Source organism: Danio aesculapii, chromosome 1 (assembly GCF_903798145.1).
Source record: "Danio aesculapii chromosome 1, fDanAes4.1, whole genome shotgun sequence".
Taxonomy (NCBI): Eukaryota; Metazoa; Chordata; class Actinopteri; order Cypriniformes; family Danionidae; genus Danio; species Danio aesculapii.
This window is the reverse complement of record NC_079435.1, coordinates 60,229,712-60,254,711: the sequence shown is the minus strand read 5'-3', so window position 1 is coordinate 60,254,711 and position 25,000 is coordinate 60,229,712. Positions and strand designations below refer to the sequence as shown.

General features: G+C 36.7%; 1 protein-coding gene across 1 annotated transcript in view; it reads left to right on the top strand.

Annotated features, from left to right (window-relative positions):
• ptgfrnb (prostaglandin F2 receptor inhibitor b) overlaps nt 1-25,000 on the top strand; it is an 84,052-nt gene that overhangs the window by 36,113 nt on the left and 22,939 nt on the right. Inside the window, exons 5-7 of the mRNA XM_056463503.1 lie at nt 10,194-10,616; nt 15,668-16,075; nt 20,716-20,823. Coding sequence (XP_056319478.1) covers nt 10,194-10,616; nt 15,668-16,075; nt 20,716-20,823 — 939 coding nt within the window. The remainder of the gene's footprint in view (nt 1-10,193; nt 10,617-15,667; nt 16,076-20,715; nt 20,824-25,000) is intronic.

Below are 25,000 nucleotides of genomic sequence, written 5' to 3'. Positions count from 1 at the left end.
GCTGGATTAAAGCAGTGAAGTGCACGAACACCATGCTGACACACTGTACCGCCTCAAACCCATGCCATATGTTCAGGGCTCTTCTAAAGGAACTCGTAGTGAATTGTTGTGGAAACAGCTGAAGTCTCCGTCCGGGTTTCTCTACTCATTTTTTCTTGTCATGCACTGATGGATGATTTGTGCCGCTCCAACTCATTAGCGTTAATGATTTTAAGACCTGGTGAGCGCAGCAGCCAAGAGCCATGTTAATTCTGTGTAGTTTGTTCATTTAGTATATAAATTCTGTGCAAATAGGTGTGGTTGTTTGACGTAAAATTTTGAAATTAATTTTACATCCCTGGCTCATTCTGATTATGTACCCCTGTATACATTTCTGGAGAGTGCAAAATACATGCCAGGAAGTATGTTTTTCTTGCAGTTTTTGTTTTGCAAGTCCACCAGAGGTGCTGTTTATGCTTTTTCAGATCTCAGATATCTCTCGTGAGTGCCATTCATGCCTGTTGTTCTCACGCAAATCCACCAGAGGGCGCTGTCGACTGACTGATTTACTGACCGACTGACCCACCCTCCTCCTTCCCTAAACCCAACCAATAGTGTTTTCAAAAGGACCGACTGACCATCCCACTCTCTTCCCTAAACCCAACTGCAGTGTTTTAAAATGTTTTACCACGTTTTCAGATTTTACCACATTCTCACCCTGTTATTTACTTGTTTAATTTACTTTTGGCTTCAGTTTTTGTCTTACCTGCTTTCTGGAATCCTTATTCACCAGACTCAAACCCCGTTGTCACGTTCAACTCCCCTTTACATCTCAAGTCCGCTGACGTATGTGTTGAGCTACCTTACAAACTAGTAACAGCAGGAAAGCCGTCCATATGGAGGTAAGCGGTCAGCTGGTAAGGAAAGGAATGGTGTCATACAGGGGCGTCGCTAGACTCCATTTACTGGGCCCTAGAAAAAATCGCCAGTGCCCCTGTTAATGCTTTTTTAGATACGATTTACTTTATATGCAAGTTTGTTTACTAAGAGTGGTAATCCCAGAATAAAGACAGTGTTCTCTATGTGCAAATGAACCAACGCTGGTTAAAGCAATGTAGTTTAATCAAAAAGCAAAAAAACATACCACCTCACACAGCTCCTCACGCACTGATCCGTCTTGACGCTGACAGGCTGCTCTACTCCCAGTGTAAGTCCTTGAATATGCAAGACGAAAAATAGCCGCGCATGCTCACACGCCACTTATGCGGAGGTGTCGGCATGCAGTGAGTTTGCAAGTCGACAAAACTAAGTTTAAATAATATGATGGTGATCTTACTTAGACTAAGCATGCCTCCTGATAGATTTTTTTTTTGCATGAAGCAAAAAGGAGGGATGACGAGCCAGTGAGGTAAGACTTAATAAACCTAATTCTTGGCCACGAGGCGGGTGTAAGACAACACACAACAGATAATTCTATAAAACATCTTTTAGTATTTGATAGAATTGTCTATATCATTTAATTCAAATGAAATTAACATTCATGCAAATGATTTCTTAAATTATCTTAGCATCACTCCAGTTGTGTCTTCAGATTGTTTTTCAGTTACATTTAGGATTAATTTATATATACACAAATATAAAAATTATTTAAAAAAAAAATTTGCAAATGATGTTTAACAGAGCAAGGAAATTTTCACAGTATGTCTGATAATATTTTTTCTTCTGGAGAAAGTCTTATTTGTTTTATTTTGGCTAGAATAAAAGCAGTTTTAAATTTTTTAAACACAATTTTAAAGTCAAAATTATTAGCCCCGTAAAGCCAAAATGTTTTCGATGGTCTACATATATATATATATATATTTTTTTTTTTGTTTTGTTTTTTGGAGGGGGAGCTGTGCCCCAGTAAAGCTTTATGTCTAGCAACGCTCCTGGTGTCATACCACCCCGTAGTGTTGGTTTTAAAGACAAAATGCTGCCATGCGTAGCTCTGGCTATATAATTCATGATCTCCAGAAACGTATATAGGGCTACGTTTCGAGAATAACGAGAATGCTGACCCAGGGCCTGCATGTGAGATGATCGGGACAGTAGACAGGATCGTAACTGGCCCGATTTGACCAGTGCTGCCTTGTCACTAAAGTTTTATTTGCCTGTGACTATTTGTCAATTGCAAATACAGTCTTAGAATCGATAACAGTTTGTGCTTTTAAACCTTTAAATGCCATCTTCTCTGTGAAGTGGTAAACCCCATATTGCTTTTCAGTTCCTCTTATCTGATTGCATGTTTTTTTTTCCGTAAAGCGAAGAGATGGCAACAAGGCGGCGACATCAAATTATAAGGCTGAAAGGAAACGTCTGTTTCTAATGTCTTGAAGCAGACATTTATGTAGGTACAATATGACAAAAAAAGGAAGTGACGTTTTGCACAGTTTGCCGTCAGTTTGGCATGTCAGCCACCTTTTGTTTTGCTTTAAAATACCTGCACATTTTCCATTCTGCTGTTTTTGTTTACATAACACTTTGAATTTTGCTCATTACACATTTATTAACATTTTTTAAATATTTAAATTCTAGATTCACAGACGTTATTTTGACACGTTATTTAAAATTAGTGGCTAAGAAATAGCTATTAACTTTTTTTTGGTGGTGCAAGTGAAAATTTTGACGATCGGACCAGTTGAAAAAAAATTCTTAGCTTTGAACCCTGTAGCCTATGTTGTACTTTTACAATCCTACTGTATTTTAATGCTTACATCCCAGTTACATTCACAGCTGCCATTTTGTACTGTAAATTTTACAGATTTGTTTTTACAATGTAGTTAATAGCATGAATTGAGACCTAAACTAAAGTTCATTCATTCATTTTCTTTCCGGCTTAGTCCCTTTATTAATCTGGGATCGCCACAGCAGAATGAACCGCCAACTTATCCAGCATATGTTTTACGCGGATGCCCTTCCAGCCACAACCCATCACTGGGAAACATCCATACACACTCATTCACACACACATACACAACAGTCAATTTTAGCATACCCAATTCACCACATGCCTTTGGACTTGTGAGGGAAACCGGAGCACCCGGAGGAAACTCATGCGAACACCGGGAGAACATGCAAACTCCACACAGAAATGCCAACTGACCCAGTTGAAGCTCGAACCAGCGACCTTCTTTCTGTGAGGCAAACGTGCTACTCACGTGCGCCACCGTGACACGCCCTAAACTAAAGTGTTACTGAAAATCCCAACAAAGGCTCATTCTGTAAACGTAGCCCAATATACATTTCAGGAGAGCGCGTATGGCTGCATTTCGTCTTTAAAACGAATGCTATGAGGCGGTATGCTGCCATCCCCTTTTCGCGCTAGCAGCTGTACGCTTACCTCCATGTGGACTGCTTTTTGCTGTTACCAGCTTGTCCAGTGGCTCGTCGCGTACGTTGGCAGACTTGTAACGCGGAGCGGATTTGATTGCGATGACAGGATTCGAGTACAGCAAAGAACGGTTCCAGAAAGCGGGTAAAACTAAAACAAATGCCTAAAAATTAAATAAACAAGTAATTAACAGGGTGAGAATGTGGTAAAATCTGAAAACAGGGTAACAATCAGGCGGCCATGAGGGCTTTTCTTTTTCTCGATTGCTTTTGAAAACACTGTAAGTTTGGTTTAGGGAAGTGGGTGGTCGGGTCAGTCGATCTTTTGAAAACACTATCGGTTAGGAAGGAGGAGGGTAGGTCAGTTGATCAGTCAGTCAGTCAGTCAGTCAGTCGACAGCGGCCTCTGGGGGATTTACGTTAGAACAGCAGACGTGAATGGCACTCGTGAGAGAAATTTGACATCTGAAAAAGCATACACAGCGGCCTCTGGTGGATTTACGTGAGAACAGCAGGCGTGAATGGCACTCGTGAGAGAAATTTGACATCTGAAAAAGCATACACAGCGGCCTCTGGTGGATTTACGTGAGAACAGCAGGTGCGAATGGCAGTCGCGAGACTAATTGGAAATCTAAAAAAGCATACAGAGCGGCCTCTGGTGGATTTGTGAAAAACTGCGCAAAAAAAAGCTCCTGGGACGTATTTGACGCTCTCCAGAAATGTATATGGGGGTACGTATTCAGACTGAGCCTGGGTTGCAAAATCCGACTTTGCACACCAAACGTACCTGCAGTGCTCGATGTTTACAGGCCAGAGAACGTGAGCTAAAGTCTGCTAATGTTGAGTGAATGTCTGTGCTGAAGAGGCTCTTGTTAAAGCAGATTGACAGCCACTCCTGAGGGCTTGGTTTCATTCCCAGGACACTCCGTTTTCCTCCATAGTGACCGGCTCTACAGAGACATTCATCTCCTCTGCTCTGTTTGTCCGGTTAAAGAAACACATTGTGGAGCTTCTCTGGCCTTGTCTTTATTTATCTGTGTTTAACTAAAGCTCTCTCCTGCTTGCTGAACCGTCAGTTCCTCACATCAGCAAACTGTGCTCGGAATAATAAAGTACTTGTGAAAACTTTTGGAAAGTAATTAGCTGACAGTGACAGATAGTGCTGCTGCTGGAAAAAGATATCTTACATCTGTTTGAAATAGTCTTATTTTTTTTGTTTTATTTATATGATTTTAGTTTATATACAGCGGGTAAAATAAGTATTGAACATGTCATGTTTTTTCCTGGGAATAGCATTTCTAAAGGAGCTGTTAACATGGAATTGAACCAGATTTTGGTGAAAACCCAAACAATACAAACATAAAGATGAAACAAAACATCTAAAAACGAATCTAAAAAAAAAGAGTTGTGTGTATTAACAATGAAATGACATGAGGAGAACGCACTGAACTACTGAAATGTGTTTAATACTTTATATAAAAGACTTTTTGGTTCTGCAGCTTAAAGACGCCTCTCATATGGAGAATGTAGTCACATGCATTGCTCAGGTGTGAGTTTCTCATAGACTTCAACAGAGTGTCAAAATCTTGATGCTACTGTGCGTCTCATCTATCAGATCTGAGATTTAATCTGTATTTTCTATCTGATTGAATTCAGGCTGGGCCATTCTACAGCTTGATTTTCTTTCTCTGAAAGCATCTGAGAGTCTCCTCGGCTGTGTTTTGGATCATTATCTTGCTGAAATGTCCACCCTGTTTTCATCTTAATCCTCCTGCTAATGTAGATGTTGGACTGAAGCAGCTGATGTTCATTTACACTGAGGAAGAGCAGAGGGTTGCTGAAGAACTACTGAGAGATTTCAGCTGCTGTCTGGGCTTTCACTGCCTTTCTAAACCTCCCTTTCTTCATGTGTTCAATACTTTTTCCCTGCATTGTTTCATTTAATTACACAGAACGTCATTTGTAAACTAATTTGATTTGTTTTCTTTGCATATATGAATTTCTTTGTTTACTAACATCTTGATGAAATTTCAAGTCAGCGGCACCTTCAGAAATATGTTTTCTGAGAAAAATGGTGACATGTTCAGTACTTATCTTCCCCACTGTATATTGGTATATTGTTATTTTATGCTTATTTTTTATTTTAGTAATTTTTTACATTTAAAAACTATACACTTTTATACACTTTTAAGATAGTAAAAAAGTAAATTTTCAATTTCAGCTTTAGTTTAGTTTCTAAAAATATAGATTTTTGCATATTGTTTACTCAGTGGATTCCTCAAAATGTGATTCCTACAAAATTATTTTCTTTTCTCAGAAAAAGGCAAGGCAAGTTTATTTGTATAGCACATTTAATACACAGTAGTAATTCAACGTGCTTTACATAAACAAGAATAAAAACAACATAAAAAAACAACAGGTATAAGAAATCAAAATTCATTAATTTTCTTTTTCGGCTTAGTCACTTTATTAATCTGAGGTCATCACAGTGGAATGAACCGCCAACTTATCCAGCATATGTTTTACGCAGCGGATGCCCTTCCAGCCGCAACCCATCACTGGGAAACATCCATACACATACTTTCACACACATACAGCCAACTTAGCTTAACCAATTCCTCTATAGCACATGTGTTTGGACTTGCAAACTCCACACAGAACTCTGCACTTTGACGCCCAGAAATAAAAATAACAAAGAATGCAAATTATTATTATTATTAATTATTAAAAAATAGTGCTGTGCAAAGATTAATCGCAATTTTATTTTATTTTTAAAAACTGCTTTTATTCTAGCTGAAATAAAACATATAAGACTTTCTCCAGAAGAGAAAATATTATCAGACTACTGTGAAATGACCTTGCTCTGTTAAACATCATTTGAGAATAAAAAAAATCAAAGGGGGGCTAATAATTCTGATTTCAACTGTGTGTGTGTGTATATATATATATATATATATATATATATATATATATATATATATATATATATATATATATATATAATTAATTATGTGTCTGAAAACAATCTCAGATTCTTGGAAAACAAAAGTCTGTTATCAAAACCAATTTATGGTTCAATACGAGCTTATTTTCAATCTTAAATGCAGTTGTTTTGAGAAATATATATTTTTATTTCTGTAAGCCAACGACATTGGCAACCTGCACAGTTTTAAGTAATCATTTATTTTAAAGAAGCCCTATTATGTCCAATTTTACAAGTTGTAAAATGCATCTCTGATGTCTCTAGAGTGTGTGTATGAAGTTTCAGTTCAAAATACCACACAAATAATATTAACAATAGTAATTAATAATAATATAACTTCTTGAAACTGACCCTTTCAGGCTTTGACCCTAATTGTGGCGTTTTGGTGACTGTCGCTTTAAATTCAAATGAGACGTGCTCTTTTCAAAAGAGGGCGGAGCTACAAATGCCTGTGTGTCAGCATAGTGGCCGATTCAAAAATAAGACTGATGTCCTTTATGCTAATGAGGGAGAGATGGTCACCAGTGGGCGGGGCTTTCCCCCTCTGATGACACGTACAAAGGGAGAATGTCAGTCAAAGTGTTTCTGCAGACTGTTTTTATCAAGTCTGGTTATAAACAATAAAATTAATACATTTTTACCATTAGAAGCTGCTTATATTCACACACAACAGTATTTAAACCCTTTATAAAAGTGATTTTTGAATAATTGCTCCCCTTTAATGACAAACTGATGGATTAAAGCCATTTTTGCTTCAAATATTCAGAGCCAAAAAAAATCCCTTGATGCAGATGAATATTCTCTGTGTGCTATTATTATTAGACTCTAAGTGGGTGGGGCTTATAGAACAGGAAGTGATGCGGATGAGAGCCTGATAGTACAGATGGTCTGGGTGATTCAGTCTCCATGACGTCCAAAAAGCTTAAAACCCACCAGCATGATTGAGTCTGGATGGTGTTCATTTGCTGGTGGGTTTTTCTGAGGTGTTTGTGCATGTCGAGGTTGTGTGTTTGTGTGTGTGTGTGGGAGAGAACAGGGTTTTCTTTGGGCCGCTGTAAGTCTTTGTGTGTGTCTAGTACTGTTTGGTGAAGCGTGAAGGTCCCAGCTGTATAGGAAACAGAGCAGGGAGTCCTCCATCGGGCACAGTGCCCAAAAACACTTGACACTGAGAGCCTGGAGACGGGATGGGCATCGCAACACTTCAGAGAGTGTGTGTTTGCGCACGTGAGGGTGATTGGAGCTCCATTGCCATTCATTTACACTGACTTTTTGCTATAGTAAACAATATTTTAAAGTAATTCTTCACCATTCGATGAATAATACCGATTTTCATTCAGTTTTAATACAGTTTTTTTACAAATGTGAGTTCACTTGTGGATTCACTGATTCACTTTTCAATTGTTTATTTTAATTATATTTCGTATTCATGTAGTTTGATTTGTATATTATTTTTTTGTATTTTGTCTGATTTGTAGAATACCTAGCAACCATTTATGTCACCCAGCAACTAGGGTTGGGTTGATAGACGACGCCATTGTCCATCGCCGATGGTCGATTGACATCAGGATGCTGAGCCGGCATCGCCGATCCTCCGCCCCGCCCCCCGTCGCAAACCCGCTCGCGAAAAATACACACTGAGGCCCCATTTACAATAATACGTCTTAGTTTAAATATGGCATTTTAAAATGAAAACGATCCCCATTCACACTGGAGTTTCCTCTAGCATTTCTGAACAGCCCTCCTTCCGCTGTAAAAGCGCATCATGTGACCACATACGCACACAGACACACACTCTCATGTGCTCGTCTGAGTTCCAGACAGTAGTGCACGTCGGACAGTTTATCAAGGATGTACTGCTGGATGGCGTCTCACTATAGATGTTAAACGTGATATTTAATTAATCTTGTCTCTATCTAACAACTCTTCGGTCATTTGAATCTATCAGGTAACATGTCACAGTGTCAGTACACTGTTTTAATCTTTCGCTTTCATGCTTGTACTTAATAATTTCAGATACTGTTGGTTGGTTTCTGTTGGTTGTGCACCTTTATTACCAACCCAGTTTGTCGACGCCATTATAAGGACACAGATCACTCTGCCTATTCATGCCAGAGGCCCGCGGAAAAGTGATTCACATGGCTGTAATTTGTGTGTAACTTTTGTAAACTTCAAATTTTGATACCGTCAAACCTCCTCTCTATTTTACCTCAGTATCCGGTATTACTGTGCATAATAAAAAAAATGGTGATGTAAGGCTCAAACAGCGTCACCAAACTGTTGGCTTGTGCCTAAACCATTCAGAAACTGAATACCGTATACCTGACCTTAGGTTCGCGGTCACCTGTTTGTCTTGTTCGCATTAGAGATCTATCTATTTTGTATTTACCACGTCTCCCTTCTCGTTCGGTCGAAACCCGAAATACTGCCAAACTGTAGAGGTTGTGTTCTTTTTCGAGACCAGGTCACTTGGTGCGCGACTCGCCATCTTACCTCACCTCTCTCTCCTCCACACTGTCCCGAGATGTCAATGACACACACGCATTTTTAGGCATTAAATAAATAATATTTAATATTTAATACTTGTCTCCTTTATAAGGGCATTGTTTTTTATGATGGTATAACGGTATTGAAACTGATTTTTAGATTGCTATTTTTGGATCCCGCGGTATACCATATTACTGTATAACCACCCAAGCCTAGTGTAACTGCTCTTTATTTATTTATGATTTGGTCATAGGTAAAACAAAGACCATGCGGGTCAGGTAGTTAAAATGGTAGATTCAAATAATTAATTCGTTATTAATTAATTAATTATTTATAATTAATTAATTCACCGCCGCCTATGACGATGATGTCATCGTCCATTGCGATGTTCAACATTAGACATCGTACGATGCCAAATTGATCGACATCGCCCAACCCTACTAGCAACCACTCTGAACACCCTAGCAACCATTCAAATGTTATAGTTGTTCTGAACACCCTAACAACCACTATGAAACCATTTGAAATCATTCAGACCCCTATCACCCACTATGACCCTCTAGCAACCACTCTGAACACCCTTTGCAACCAACCAGACCTCTATCTATCACTAGAACCCCCAAGTAACCACCACTCTGAAGACCCTTGCAACCATTCTGAACACTATAGCCAGTACTTTGAAATCTGAACACCCTAGCAACCACTATGAAACTCCTTGAAATCATGTAGACCCCTATCACCCACTATGACCCCCTAGCAACCACTCTAAACACCCTTTCAACCGATCAGACCCCTATCAATCACTATGACACCCTAGCAACCACTTTAAAAGCATTTGAAATCATTTAAACCACTATAAAACAACTATGACACCCTAGCAACCACTTTGATCACCCTTTGCAACCAATCAGACACCTATCAGTCACTGTAACCCCCAAGTAACCACCACTCTGTAGACCATAACAACCATTCTGAACACCCCCAAGTAACACGCTAGCAACCATCCAAAACACCCTAGCTAGTACTTTGAAATCTGAACACCCTAGCAACCACTATGAAACCCCTTGAAATCATTCAGACCACTATTACACACTAAGACCTCCTAGCAACCACTTTGAACACCCTATGCAACCAATCGCACCCTAGCAACCACTATGAAACCCCTTGAAATCATTCCGACCCCTATCACCCACTATGCAACCACTCTGAACACCTGAACAACCACTCAGAGCAACCATTCATAACACCATAGCAACCGTTATGAATACCCTAGCAACCATAAAGCAACATCACAACACTCAGAATGGTGCATGCATTCTAAGCAGTGTGTTAGCAACTGTTAGTTTATTTGGGCTGTTTTTCTCTCTCTCATTCTCAGATCCAGAGTACACTGCTATTCTAAGCTCAACTGTGAATGCAAAGTTCTCCGGTGACCCGACTGAGTTGGAATGTAAAGTTATGAACGTGTCGAACCTGCGCAGCGGCAGACTGGGAGTGTCGTGGCTCTATAGAGACGTTCAGCCTGGTGGCGCTCTGGGATCGACTCAAACCGTCGCTTCTTTGGATGAAAACGGGACTCTTGTTCCAGGCAGGGCGTTTAAGAGCCGTGTGGAGGCGGGGCTTATCACAGCCACTCGGGCTGAGCCTTCCACATTTAAGCTCCGCCTCCTGCACACAACAGATGCTGACGGTGGTGAATATATGTGTGTTGTGACCGCATGGATCCCGTCTCCGCATGGACACTGGAAAAAGGTGGCAGAGCATCTGACGCCGGCGGCTAAAGTCAGCTTCGCTAACAAACGTAAGTGTGCATGCTTTTCCGTTGTTAGTTTTAGCTTTTTATAAGTTTACCCTTTCTATCTTTTTTTATTTGAGTGTATTCTAATTTAATTATGTTGTCAATTTTATGTTATGTTGTTTTTATGGTATGGTATTTTGTGCTGTAAGTGTGTGTACACCTTTTTGCTTTTTGGGAAAAGTAAATAATAATAATAATAATATTAATAATAATAATAATAATAATAATAATAATAATAATAATAATAATAATATAATAATCTTATTATTATACAGCTTTTGGTTTAAAATGGTTTGAATATAACTAATCACATAAATATATTAAATATAAATAAAAAAATGATGATAATGATGTTTATTACTATTACTACTTTTAATATTATTATTTAGAATAATTGGGTTTAAGAAAAAAATATGTATTTGGCTTATTTTATTATTATTATTATTATTATATATTTTATTATATAACATTATTCAAAAATAAAATAAATTAGGAACATTTGCAATTCTGGTTTAAAACCGTTCATTATTAAATATAATGATAAAAAAGATTATGATGGTAATAATAATTATTACTAATACTATTATTATTTAGAAAATTTGGGTTTTAGACTTTTTGATTTTTCATTATTCATAATAATAATAACAATAATAATAACAATAATAATAATAATAATAATAATAATAATAATAATAATAATAATAATAATAATAATAATAATAATAATAATAATAATAATAATATATCTCATTATAATACTCTTTTTGGTTTAAAACGGTTCTGGATTAAATATAATTGCTAAAAAATAATGATGATGATGATGATGTTGATTATTACTACTACTTTTATTAGTATTGTTTAGAAAATTTGGGCTTAAGAAAAAATATGTATTTGGCTTATTAAAATAATAATAACAATAATATTTCATTCATTTTCTTTATGGCTTAGTCCCTTTATTAATCGGGGGTCGCCACAGCGGAATGAACCACCAACTTATCCAGTATATGTTTTACGCAGCGGATGCCCTTCCAATTTACCTGTACTGCATGTCTTTGGACTGTGGGGGAAACCGGAGCACCCAGGGAAACCCACACGAACTCGGGGCGAACATGCAAACTCCACACAAAAAAGCCAACTGACCCAGCTGAGGGTCGAACCAGCGACCTTCTTGTAGTTAGGCGACAGAACTACCTAATGCGCCACCGCATCGCCCAATAATAATAATAATAATAATAATAATAATAATAATAATAATAATAATAATAATAGAAACATTTTTTCTCCTACCCAAATTTTCTAATTAATAATAATAATAATAATAATAATAATAATAATAATAATAATAATAACAGCAAGAAGGTTGAATGAATGGAAAATGAATGAATTATTATTATTATTATTATTACTACGTAATAGCACTTTTAGTTAGAAAAAAACAATAATGTAGTTATTAGATATTATAAATAATAATATAAAACATTACTATTTATAACATTAATATTTTTTTATTATCAAAAATAATAATAAGCATCATCATCATCATAAATATTCTGATTCAAAATATGCTTCATAAATTAAAGCACAGTATCGTCAGGTAGCATAACTATACATTTAAGAACAAAGTGTTTATTTAGCTCTGTATGTATGAAGGATATCCAGCAATGTCTATTTTTCCTCAGACACCTGTGAATATGCCAAATGTTCACGCTTCTATTCTGGTGTGACTTACGACATCTCAGCTCATTGATTTCCCGCATCATTTGTATAATTACCTGAACAGAAAACACATCTGCATGACTCTCTCTCTCTCTCTCTGTGCTTCTGTAATGGCGAACTCTCTGATTCGCGAGGAAGTATAAATGATGCTGTTTGTGTTTTATTGTGATGTGCTGGACTGATGCTCTTCTCCACGGGCTGCCGTTTATTCTGACATGCCATACGGTTACGCTCAATACTGTCACTTCACAATGTTTTACAGCTGCAATTGCAGATATAATGACCTCTAAGAACATTTGGCATAATTTTGCCATTATCTTATATTGCTGCTGCTATATTGGGGCACTTCTTTATATTCCAAGGCTTGCCAATAGATTGTCTTACGTAATGCAAGAGTGATGACTTTCTTTGAGAGGGAAGACATTGAGGACTACAGCAAAAATAAAATGCAATGTGTTGCATCATAACTAAATTCCTGCATATTGTTCAGATGTGACCCACATTTCTGAGCGTTATTTAAGTTTCATGTTTTCCTCAGATGCTTCACCTCAAATTCATCAGAAGCACATTGAGGTCTGAAAAAAAAATTAAGGAACCAGTATTTTTTATAGTGCGTAATAAATAGGGCGGCACGGTGGCTCAGGGGTGAGGCCTCACAGCAAAAAGGTCACCAGTTCAAGTCCTGACAGGGACAGTTGGCATTTCTCTGTGGAGTTTGCATGTTCTCCGCATGTTGGCGTGGGTTTCCTTTGGGTGCTCTGGTTTCCCTCACAGTCCAAACACATTCGCTATAGGGCAGGGGTCACTAATCTCGGACCTGGAGGGCCAAGGTGTCCCTGTAGGATTTGACTCCAACTTGCCTCAACACACATGCCTGGATGTTTCAAGTATACCTAATAATACCTTGATTAGCTTGTTCAGGTGTGTTTGATCAGGGTTGGAGCTAAAATCTGCAGGACACCGGCCCTCCAGGAACAAGTTTGGTGACCCCTGCTATAGGGGAATTGAATAAACTAAATTGACTGTAGTGTATGAGTGTGTGTGTTGAAACATATGCTGGAATAATTCTCGGTTCATTCCACTGTGGCGACCTCTGATAAATCAGAGACTAAGTGGATAGTAAATGAATGTATAATATAATCAGGGCTTGACATTGACACCCGCCAACTCGCCAAATGCGGGTAGATTTCAGCTCTGGCGGGGATCACGCTCCCACTAGCCACTTTGGCTGGTTGAAAATATTTTTTAAATTGTAGTTTTCTTACAGGGTTCGACAATAAGGATGGCCCAATATGCATGCAAATGTAATCTGAGAATCGAGTAGCAGCACGACAGAAATAACACAAGAAAGCAGGTGAATACCGAATGATTTCTCGCACACACACCGCACAGGTGATGTGATGCGCGCGACTTTAAAAAGCATGTGCGCTCCCTTTACTTGCGTGAAGCAACCGTGTGTAGAGGAAAGGCAACTGTTGCGATCAGTTCTCTTTGAAATAGACTGGACAAAAGCTATGCTCGTGCACCCACAGCCCTGCTGCTTTCAAGAGCTCAAGATTTTCAAAAATACATCTCCTTTTGTAAGCAGCAGCAGTCACTGCTTTCGTTTTAATTAATCTTTAAACAGGTTATTAACAGGTCTAACAATAACCGTGTGCGCGTGATCATCCTTTCATCATCACACACGGTATGTTTTTCATCTGCTTGCAGTTATGTTTGTTAATATAGTTTAATTATCATCCTTTACAATAACATGGCTTTAATATGAGATTAACTCTGCGTTTATGTGTAGTTAACTGCGTATCTGGGACCTTTAGCCTGGACAGATTACTGTGCACATATTAGATACATGACAATAGCTCTTTTTAAATGTCCAATTTTTAAAAAAGAAAAGTTTTGTTGAATAAAAAGTACATGTATGCAGCTATATTTCGCTTGTTTTGGTAAATTTTAAATGTGTGGCTAATAAATAATTATTTCTTTTTGGTGTGGTCAGAGATAAATTTGGTAAATCCTTAATTTTGAGCCCTAAAAAAGTCATGTGAAATAAAAGCTAACGTTAATTGCAATGCGACACAACCCATTTGCGCTTGCACATTAAGTAAGCTCATAAACAACACGCACAAAAATTGAAATGAATGAGGAGGCATGTGGGCATAACACAACATCTAAATGAAGTAATTTCAGCATGTCAAAGTCAAATTATGCATATAAAATATATTTTCCAAACAACAAAAAGTGTCGCTAGTAAAAATGGCAAGTGGCTAGTAACGTTGGAAAACTACTAGCTACAGTGGCTGGTGATCAAAAAAGTTAATGTCAAGCCCTGAATATAATTATAATCAGATGTTCCCTATCACATTATTTTACTTTAATGATGGAATCAGTTTACTGTATATTATACATTTGTTGTGTATTATTCCAGTTTAGGGTTGTCACAATACTGGAATTCGATACCAATCGGTACTGAATTTAAAAAACGTCCATTTCAACCCTAATATTTGATTGCTGTTGAGCACGTTCTTAAACAGCGCAGATTTGCCATTGTGTTTGTGTACTCAACATAAATGACTGTGATTGGCCGTGAAGGTCATTGGTTCACACTGTGAGATTTTTTATAATCCTGAATGATTGTCAGACTGCATGAACATGGCTCCCATGTCACATTGTAAGAGCTCAGCTGTCATAATTTCAGACTGAATGTCAGTAAATGTGCCAAACACGGTAGAAAACTCCACCACCCGTGACACTTTCACTAACCCGCGTTCTGAAATGATTCCTTACAGTAAACGTAAACTATCAGTAGCGACAAATTTGCACACACCGTGTCTCAATAATAAAACCAGGAAGAAAAAAAAACGTTTTGACATTTCCCCGCGGTCATTTGAATTGTCGCACGGATTGCGTCATCAGATTCGATGCTCCTATTGGTTCTTGGATTGATGCTCATCGCAGCTGTTGTCACACTGTTCATCGGAGGACAAATCTGATCGCAACAGGCAGTAAGCCCGTGAGCAAGTCAAACCAACAACCAAAGATCACAGATTATAGCCTAGGATTTCAGGATTTCCCAAATTTGTCTCAGATGACAAAACCATTGCTGAAATCTCACAGTGTGAGGAGGGCTTAAGTGTAACCACAGATACAGGGACACTGGAGCGTTTTAAAGCCGTGATTCATAATTGTAAAGGGCTTTGGGTGTATGGTAATACACAATAAATGCACTACATAAATGCTTGGTACTTACTATAACAAAGCAAAATGCTCGTAACCATTGAAAAAAGGACGCCGCTCAACGCAAAAGTGTGTTTGGTCTGATCAGTATGTTTATCTCCCAGGTCCTGTTCTCGGTGTTGTGGCTCGTCGTCTCCGTGAAGCCACAGCCGTAGGCTCCACGTTCGAGATGAGCTGCCAGGCCAGTGTCCAGAACCTGCCATCCGGATCCGCGTTCTCCATCTCCGTGCTGTCCGAGGAGGCGGTGGGGGCATCCGGCCGCAGACGAGCTTCGCTGGACCCTGACCTGCTCCTGAAGCTGGAGGATGTTGGCGAGCCAGCCCGGAGCCACGCCCTAACGCTGCTGAAGACAAAGAAGACTGAGTTTGAGTTTCGCATTCCAGCGGTTCGGCTCAGCGACCGCGGCTTTTACTACTGCGAGATGAAGGCCTGGACCAGGCAGATCGGGGACGACTGGGTGGAGGTGGCCAAAGGACTGTCCAATAAAGTCCAGATCGCCTTCACACACAAAGGTAGAGAAACTGGGAAGGGCTTTTTTGCTTCAAAGCACAAATTGAATACAATTTATTTATTAACTGTTCATGCTAATACTGGCACTACTACTACGACATCTAAACTACAACTACAGTTACTACTACTATGAGTACTACTGCAAATACTACTACTATACTTCTACTATAACCAGGGGCATCAAAAGATGGAGCTGGATGATGAGTAGTGTACGACTACTACTAGTAATACTACTTCTACTAATGCTTTAACTACTACTATTACTACTTCAATTACTACTACTTCTATGACTACTACTACTACTACAGTTACTACTAATATGACTAATATGATTACTACTACATTTATTACTACTATATGAGTAACATGACTAATATAACTATTACTACTTCGACTACTACTGTTACTACTACTACCACTACTATAACTACTACTGCTATGACTACTACTACTTCCACTTCTACTAATGTTACTACTGCTATCACTACTATTACTACTACTACTACTACAACTAATACTACTACGACTACTACTACTATGACTACTACTGTTACTACTACTAATATCAGTACTATTACCACTACTGCTACTATAACTCATACTACTACTAAAATGATTGCTACTACTACTACAACGATGAATACTATTATTACAACTACTACTACTGCTACTATAACTATTACTACTACTATAACTATTACTACTACTACTAAAATGATTACAACTACTACTACTATTTCTGCTACTACTACTGATAGTAATAATAATAATAATAATAATAATAATAATAATACTTATAATTATCATTGTTGTTTTATTGCTTCCTGCTGTTAAATATTACTAGGATGCTTTATGTTTAATATTCTGTTGCAGTTTCCATTTTAATTCCATTTCCCATTTTTATTGTTGTCTATTCGTTTATTATTTTCTTTTCTTTTATATTCGTTTATTATTAGGTTTATTTTATACCTGTAAAAAGTGATGATAACATGTACAGTTAAAGTCAGAATTATTAGCCCCCCTATTTATTTTTTTCCCCAATTTCTGTTTAACAGAGAGAAGATTTTCTCAACACATTTCTTAACATAATAGTTTTGATAACTCATCTCTAATAACTGATTTATTTTATCTTTGCCATGATGACAGTAAATAATATTAGACTAGATATTCTACAAGACACTTTTATACAGCTTAAAGTGACATTTAAAGGCTTAACTAGGTTAATTAGGTTAACTAGGCAGGTTAGGGTAATTAGGCAAGTTATTGTATAACGATGGTTTGTTCTGTAGACAATCGAAAACAAAATATAGCTTAGAGCGGCTAATAATATTGACCTTAAATCTTTTATTCTAGCTGAAATAAAACAAATCAGACTTTCTCCAGAAGAAAAAATATTATCAGACATAATTTTCCTTGCTCTGTTAATCACTTGGGAAATATTTAAAAAAGAAAAATAAATCCAAAGGGGGGCTAATAACTCTGACTTCAACTATATATCAGTATCTGCTATATTCTTTGTCTTGTAGGACTTTGGTTTTGAAAATAGCTAAAGTAAATTAAAATGTAACAGCAATACAATTTAAAATGATATATTATCATATAATTATTATCATTCTATTACTTTTATTTTTATTATTATTATAAATTATTACTGTGGTGGCTATATTTAAAGCTTGTTTGGTTCATAATACTATGAGGTACGAATTGTGATTAGTCAATATTAAAATTAATATTAGCTAATTTTTTGTATTTGTCATTATATTTGTTTCTTGTGTTGTTATTATTATGCTTAAATGTGATTATCAATGTTTTAAAAATAATAATGATAATATTACATCAGTGAACTGGTGATTTTAGCATTACAGTTTTATATTTTGTTTTTATTTGTGGTACATATAAAAGTTGTAATCATTGTTTAGTTTTTAAAATGTCTTTGTCCTTTTATTCAATTTATCATTATTTTTTTCCATTCAACTCTTTAGTAAAGCTGAATTAAGGGCTGTTAAAAGCATCAGTGCATGTAAACGTTGGTTCTGCTATTATAGTTTGTGGCTAGTTTCCAGTCTTCACAGCAGGAGGAAAGTAACACTTATGAATCAACAAACTGAGCGTGAGATTCTGACCTATAGGAAACACAGAGTGATAATGAAGAACGAAAGAGCAAACTATATATTCCTTAATCTCAGGAGGCTGTGACTATTGCAGATGTGTGAAAATGATGAATAATATCTCCAAAATACACCAAATCATATGTAAGCTTCTTCATACTCTGTGATTCATTATGTCTCATCTTCTGTCTGGTGTATAGTGTAATGGTGATATTCTATTTTAGATCCTGCTATAAAATATAATTGGAGGAAACATGTTTAAAGCCTGTTGAGTCGACCACAAATTATCAATTATTAGAAATATAATTTCTTTTGTCTTTGCCATGATGACAGTACATACTATTTTACTAGTTATTTTGCAAGGTATAGTAATCAGCTTAAAGTGCAATTTAATTAGGTTAATAAGGTTAGTTAGGTTAATTAGGCAAGCCATCGGCCAACAGTGGTTTGTTCTGTAGACAATTAAAAATATATCATATTTATGGGGGATAATAATATTTACCTTAACAGTTTTGTTAATTTATTTCTGCAAAACTAAAGGAAAAAAAGACTTTCTGAAAGCAAAATATTATAGCAAATACTATAAAAAAATAGGGCTATATTTTGACATATGTATTTGACTGATATTTTGACACATTAAATTTATGACAAGTTTTCAACATCAATGCACTTTAATAAATGCTGTTTGTCTATGAACAACCCAGCAGTTGGGTTAAAAATGTCATTTAATTTGAATCATTTAAAAAAATAACCCAACTTTAGGGTTTGTTCATATTGACCATTGTTAAGTTTTTATTTTTTATATTACATTTAATTTACATGTGAACCCTACTGGGTTGTCCATATTAGACCCATTTTTGGGATATATTTTTTGTTTTTATTAAATGACATTTTATGCCGACTGTTGGGTTTGTCAATATTTGTCCATATTAGGCCCTTTTTTGGTATATACAGTTTATTTTTATTTTTAAATGACATTTTTAAGTGATGTTCGGTTTGTCCATATTTGCCCTGTTGTTAGGTTAGTTTTTTATTATTACATTTACATTTACATTTAGTCATTTAGCAGACGCTTTTATCCAAAGCGGCTTACAAATGAGGACAAGGAAGCAATTTACACAACTATAAGAGCAGCAGTGAACAAGTGCTATAGGCAAGTTTCAGGTGTGTAAAGTAAAGTAAAGGAAGCAAAGCATTAGTAATGTAAGTTTTTTTTTGAGAGAGAGAGTACAGTCAGTGGTATAGCCAGAGAGGCAGTTGCAGATTAAGGAAAATTTAAATGTCATTTTTAACCCAACTGGGTTGTCCATATTAGACCCATTTTTGGTATATATAATTTATTTTTATTATTAAATGACATTTTTTGGTCTGCTATTGGGTTTGTCCATATTTGCCCCATTGTTAGGTTAGTTTTTTTATTATTAAATTTAAATGACATTTTTAACCCAACTGGGTTGTCCATATTAGGCCCATTTTTGGTATATATAGTTTATTTTTATTATTAAATGACACTTTTTGGTCTGCTGTTGGGTTTTTCCATATTTTCCCCATGGTTAGGTTAGTTTTTTTATTTTTAAATTTAAATGTCATTTTTAACCCAACTGGGTTGTCCATATTAGGCCCATTTTTTGTATATATAGTTTATTTTTATTATAAAATTAAATTTTTAGGTCTGCTGTTGGGTTTGTCCATATTTGCCCCATTGTTATGTTAGTTTTTTATTATTACGTTTAACTGACATTTTTAACCCAACCGAGTTGTCTATATTAGACCCAATTTTGGGTTATATAGATTTTTGTTAAATTTAAATGACATTTTAACCATACTGTTAGGGTTGTTTACATTAGACCCAATTTTGGGTTATATGCTTTTTTATTCAAATTAAATTAATTTAACCCTACTCTTGGGTTTGTCCATGTTTGACCCATTGTCGAGTTCTTATTCTTTTATTACTGTAAATTTACATTGCATTCATAGCCTTACTGGGTTTGTCCAGATTAGACCCATTTTTGGGTTATACAGTTTTTGTTAAATTTGAATGACATTTTAACCCTACTGTTGGGTTTGTCCATATTTGACCCATTTTTGGGTTATTCTTTTTTTTATTTAATTAAAATTACATTTTTAAACCAACTGTTGGGTTTGTCCATGTCTGACCCAATGTTAGGTTAAGACAACAAAGCATTTTTAAGAGTGTAATAATAAAAAATATATATTCGACCATCAGATCATAACAGAATGATTTCTGAAGGATCATGTGACTGAAGACTACAGCAGTGATGCTAAATTCATCACAGGAGCATATGACACCATATACCATATAGTCACATAGAAATCTTATATATTTTAAATGATAATAATATATTGAGGTTTTTACTGTATTACTGGTCAAACAAATGGAGATTCATTGAACATCTTTTGAAACATCAAATACTCCCTGCATGGCTTTGAAAGGCAGAGTACACATGTAGCATGTTCCATATGCAGCGTGTCTTATGAGACTATTTTTGTTCCGTTTTATGGTTTCTTTCAAGGTCCCACGTTTGATGTGTCCATCAGCTCAGACGTGAGCACTGTTTTCCCCTGGGAAACGGCGAAGATGGAGTGTGACGTCAGTGTCAGCGGCACGTCTCCATCCGCAGGTGAGTGAACAGCAAATCAAATAGAGCACATGCCCTGCAATATATGTGTTATCTAACAGTTTCCATATTTTGTGATTCATAAGGGTTTTCTGGTTATTTATGAATTGCATTATGGGATGTTGATCTTGACTCTGTCGACTTTTGATGATGAAAATTGAACTTTAGAGTTTAAAAAAGTGACTTATTGACATTTGAGTAGTTTAGTATGTGTAGGTTTAAGGGTGTGTTATGGTATAAGGGGTCAACAGTGTAATTATAGAAATTAATTACATGCTGGTGATTTTTTTAAAGGGGGTAACACTGTGGCTCAGTGGTTAGCACTGTGGCTTCACAGCAAGAAGATCACTGATTTGAGTCCCGGCTGGGCCATTAGGCTTTTCTGTGTGGAGTTTGCATTTTCTCCCCGTGTTGGCGTGGGTTTCCTCTGGGTGCTCCGGTTTCCCCCACAGTCCGACCACATGCGCAATAGGGGAATTGATGAACTAAATTGAATGTAGTTTATGAGAGTGTGTGTGAATGAGTGTGTATGAGTGTTTCCCAGTACTGGGTTGCAGCTGGAAGGGCATCCAATGCGTAAAACATATGCTGGAATAGTTGGCGGTTCGTTCTGTTGTGGCGACCTCTGATAAAATAAAGGGACTAAGCCGAAGGAAAATGAAATCTTTTGCAAATATGTGCAATGTAAAAACATGTATGTACATCATAAGGGCATTGTACAAATGTATTCAATTAAATGTAAGTAGATAATAAATAATGCCATTTAATTTAAAGTGGCATCATTTTTATAAGACAAAAACTGAGGTAAATTAGATCTATATCATGCAAATTATTAGATTTATTTATTATTACTGTAATTATACTGTATACTGTAATTAAGGCAGTAATGCAAAGTAATAATAATTAAGTCAATAAATAGCCACCTAAATGAAAGGAACAAGAAGGACCAAATCGGTCACCAGGTCTAGTGCCCCCTCCATTGGATTGAAATACCACCCCCCCCCCCCCCCCAAGTGCATTGTACAAAATTATTTAATTAAATGTAAGTGGACAGTAAATAATGCCATTTAATATGAAGTAGTATCATTATTATAAGAAATATATCTATCTCATGCATGGGTATTAGATTTATTTATTTATTTATTTACTTTATAGTCTGTTCTGCATATAGGGGAATTACCAACCTACGCCACACATGACATCACAAGGGTTCAACCGTGCACAAAAAGACCGGTTGCAATAGCAAACATGTCGTGTTGTGCGGTAGGATGCCAAAGTCCAAAAATTGAAAGCTTAAATTTTAGCGTACACCACACTGCTTTTAATGCCAACCGCAGACATCTATGGCTAACAGCCATCATAAGAGCTGAATGGAGTGAGGAGCTAATTAAAAATGCTGGACTCTGCAGTTGTCATGTTATATCAGGTAAGTTGACGCTCTGCTGAATCATACACATCACTCATTTTTGATTGCAGCAATGATTTCAGCAAAAACAGTTAAATATTGTGAATTAAACTGCCGACACCAATTGCTTAGAATGAAATGTAGAAATGTAAGTTAACATACCCTGCCGTACAGGAGCAGTTCGCTTTCAGGATGCAGTTGTTTTGCTTGCTGATGATTACCCAGGCCTTGTACAGCTCCGTCTTCTTTCCTTGTCTTTGGCTAGGCAGAACCTCGGATTTTAGCACTACATCTCGTCATCATGGAGCATTATTTCTTGCACATGACCACACAGAACAAACTTGTAGGCATCCAAAGACTTGTAGATCTTTAACTTCTCTCTTCTAATATCACTTGGAGTATTAATGAGATAGTTGTGCATTTCGGGCTGGATGCTTGGCCATTTCATCTTATCCTATATCCATTGGGAGGGTGCTATCGCAAATGGCCCTCTCAGATGAACGCCGCTCACTGAACGTTAATTTTGCCGAATAACTTTGCTTATCACTGGGTGACGAGCTGTTATAATAGGCTGAAAGCATTATGTAAATAATATATATAATATGTAATCAATATAATTTATCTCTAATACAACAACAAACTGTGTACTGCATCGGATGTCATTCCCTCACTGTAAATGCTAGCGCTCCTGTTTTTTCCTGCAATCTCGCAGTTCGTGCATCCTGAATGTTTAAAAACCGGTAATTTATCTATACACTCTTAGAAATAAAGATAGGTGAGCTGTCACTGGGGTGGTACCTTTCCAAAAGGTACAAATTTGTACCTAAAAGGTCCATATTAATAACTTAAGGGTACATATTAGTACCTAAAAAGTACAAAAGTGTTCCTCTTTAAATTTTTAGGTACTAATATATTCTTTTGAGGTACCAATATGGACCCTTCAGGTACAAATGTGTACCTTTTGAAAAGGTACCACCCCAGTGACAGCTCACGTACCTTTATTTCTCTGAGTGTAGGGAGGAATTTTGTAATAAAATACAGTATATTATTAAAAACATACAGTATATGGTGTCTTGATTGTTTAATGCAGTGTTTCCCAACCCTGTTCCTGAAGGCACACCAACAGTACACATTTTCAACCTCTCCCTAATCAAACACACCTGAATCAACTCAGCAGAACATTAGAAAAGACCCCAAAACCTGACACGAATGGGTCAGATAAGGGAGACATACAAAATATGTACTGTTGGTGTGCCTCCAGGAACAGGGTTGGGAAACACTGGTTTAATGCATATCATTCATGCATATTGCTAAAATAAAAATAAATACCTATTAATATAAATATAAATATTGTTTATCCACTGTAAAAAATAAATTGTTGAGAAAACATAAAAAAACAAGGCAACTTGATGCAGTAAGAACTTTGAGTCATCTCAACAACTGTTTTTAAGTTCTTCTCAGTGACGATATTTTGTTCAGCTAACATAATTTAGTTTATTCATGCAATGTTGATTATTGTATTTTACTAATAAAGATCTTCTTGCCACATCAACAGAAGTTACTGCTATTGAGTCAATAGGTTTTTTTCTGTTTAGTGGATGATTTTTTTTCAAATTTGCAAAATAAATAATTAGTACTAGTTAGCAGATCATCCTGTTTTTAATCATTTTTTATTTAAAAATGACAAACACAAACTTATTACTCCATGCATTCATTTTCTTTTGGCTGAGTCCCTTTATTCGTCAGGGGTCACCACAGCGGAATGAACCGCCAGCTTATCTTTTGCACAGTGGATGCCCTTCCAGCTGCAACCCAGTCCTGGAAAACACCCATTCACACTCAGACACCTGTACCGCATGTCTTTGGATTGTGGAGGAAACCAGAGCAAACCCACGTGATGCCAACTGACCCAGCCAGATCTCGAACCAGCAACCTTCTTGTTGTGAGGTGACTGTGCTACCAACTGCGCCACTGTGTCAACCCTCTTATAAGCAACAGATAAACAAGCTTAGTTTTCGATCGTCACGTCACACATGCGCAAATAATTTAAATATCAACATTCCTGTTCAACACAAAAATGTTTGTCCAGAAAACTCAGCTAAACATGTAGACAATATTTTAGCAAACATTGTTGACATATTTTTATGTAGATCAATAGTTAATTCACAATTCTTAGTATATATATGACAGAAAAAGTAGTGTGCTGAACAAATTGTGATTACATTTTTTATAGTATATGTTGTTTAATCACATTTAATGATGCAAAATGTAGCATTGCAAAATAAACAGCAACCGTATATTGGCAATAGATCACAGCAATATTGCGAGTTCTGAGTTATATTCTGTTTATTAATGTTATACAGTTTTGGGCTGGTGCATAGGTAATAGTGTATGCTCAATACTGCATAGCATGGTCTTTCGCTGCTCATATTCTCCAACACTGAGGATAACCAGCAAAGCCTGTTTGTGAGCTCAGCCTGAATCAACAGGTTCACAGCGAGAGCACAGTGGAGCAATAATAGCAGATCAGCTGACAGCAGATGTGCACGAGATCCATGAGGTTACTCTGTGTGTGTGTGTGTGTCTGTTTTTGTGTGTGGAAAAACACATCAAGCTCTTAGGAAGCCATATATCTCTCTTTAGCTATCCCTTTATCTGTCATTAGCCAGAAATAAGTCGGGGGGAGTTCATTGAGATGTACCTGAGCTCAAACTCCCCTCTTGCCCTGCTAACAGGAGGGAGCCCAGGGCTCGAGGATCTTATGAGCTCAGGGCT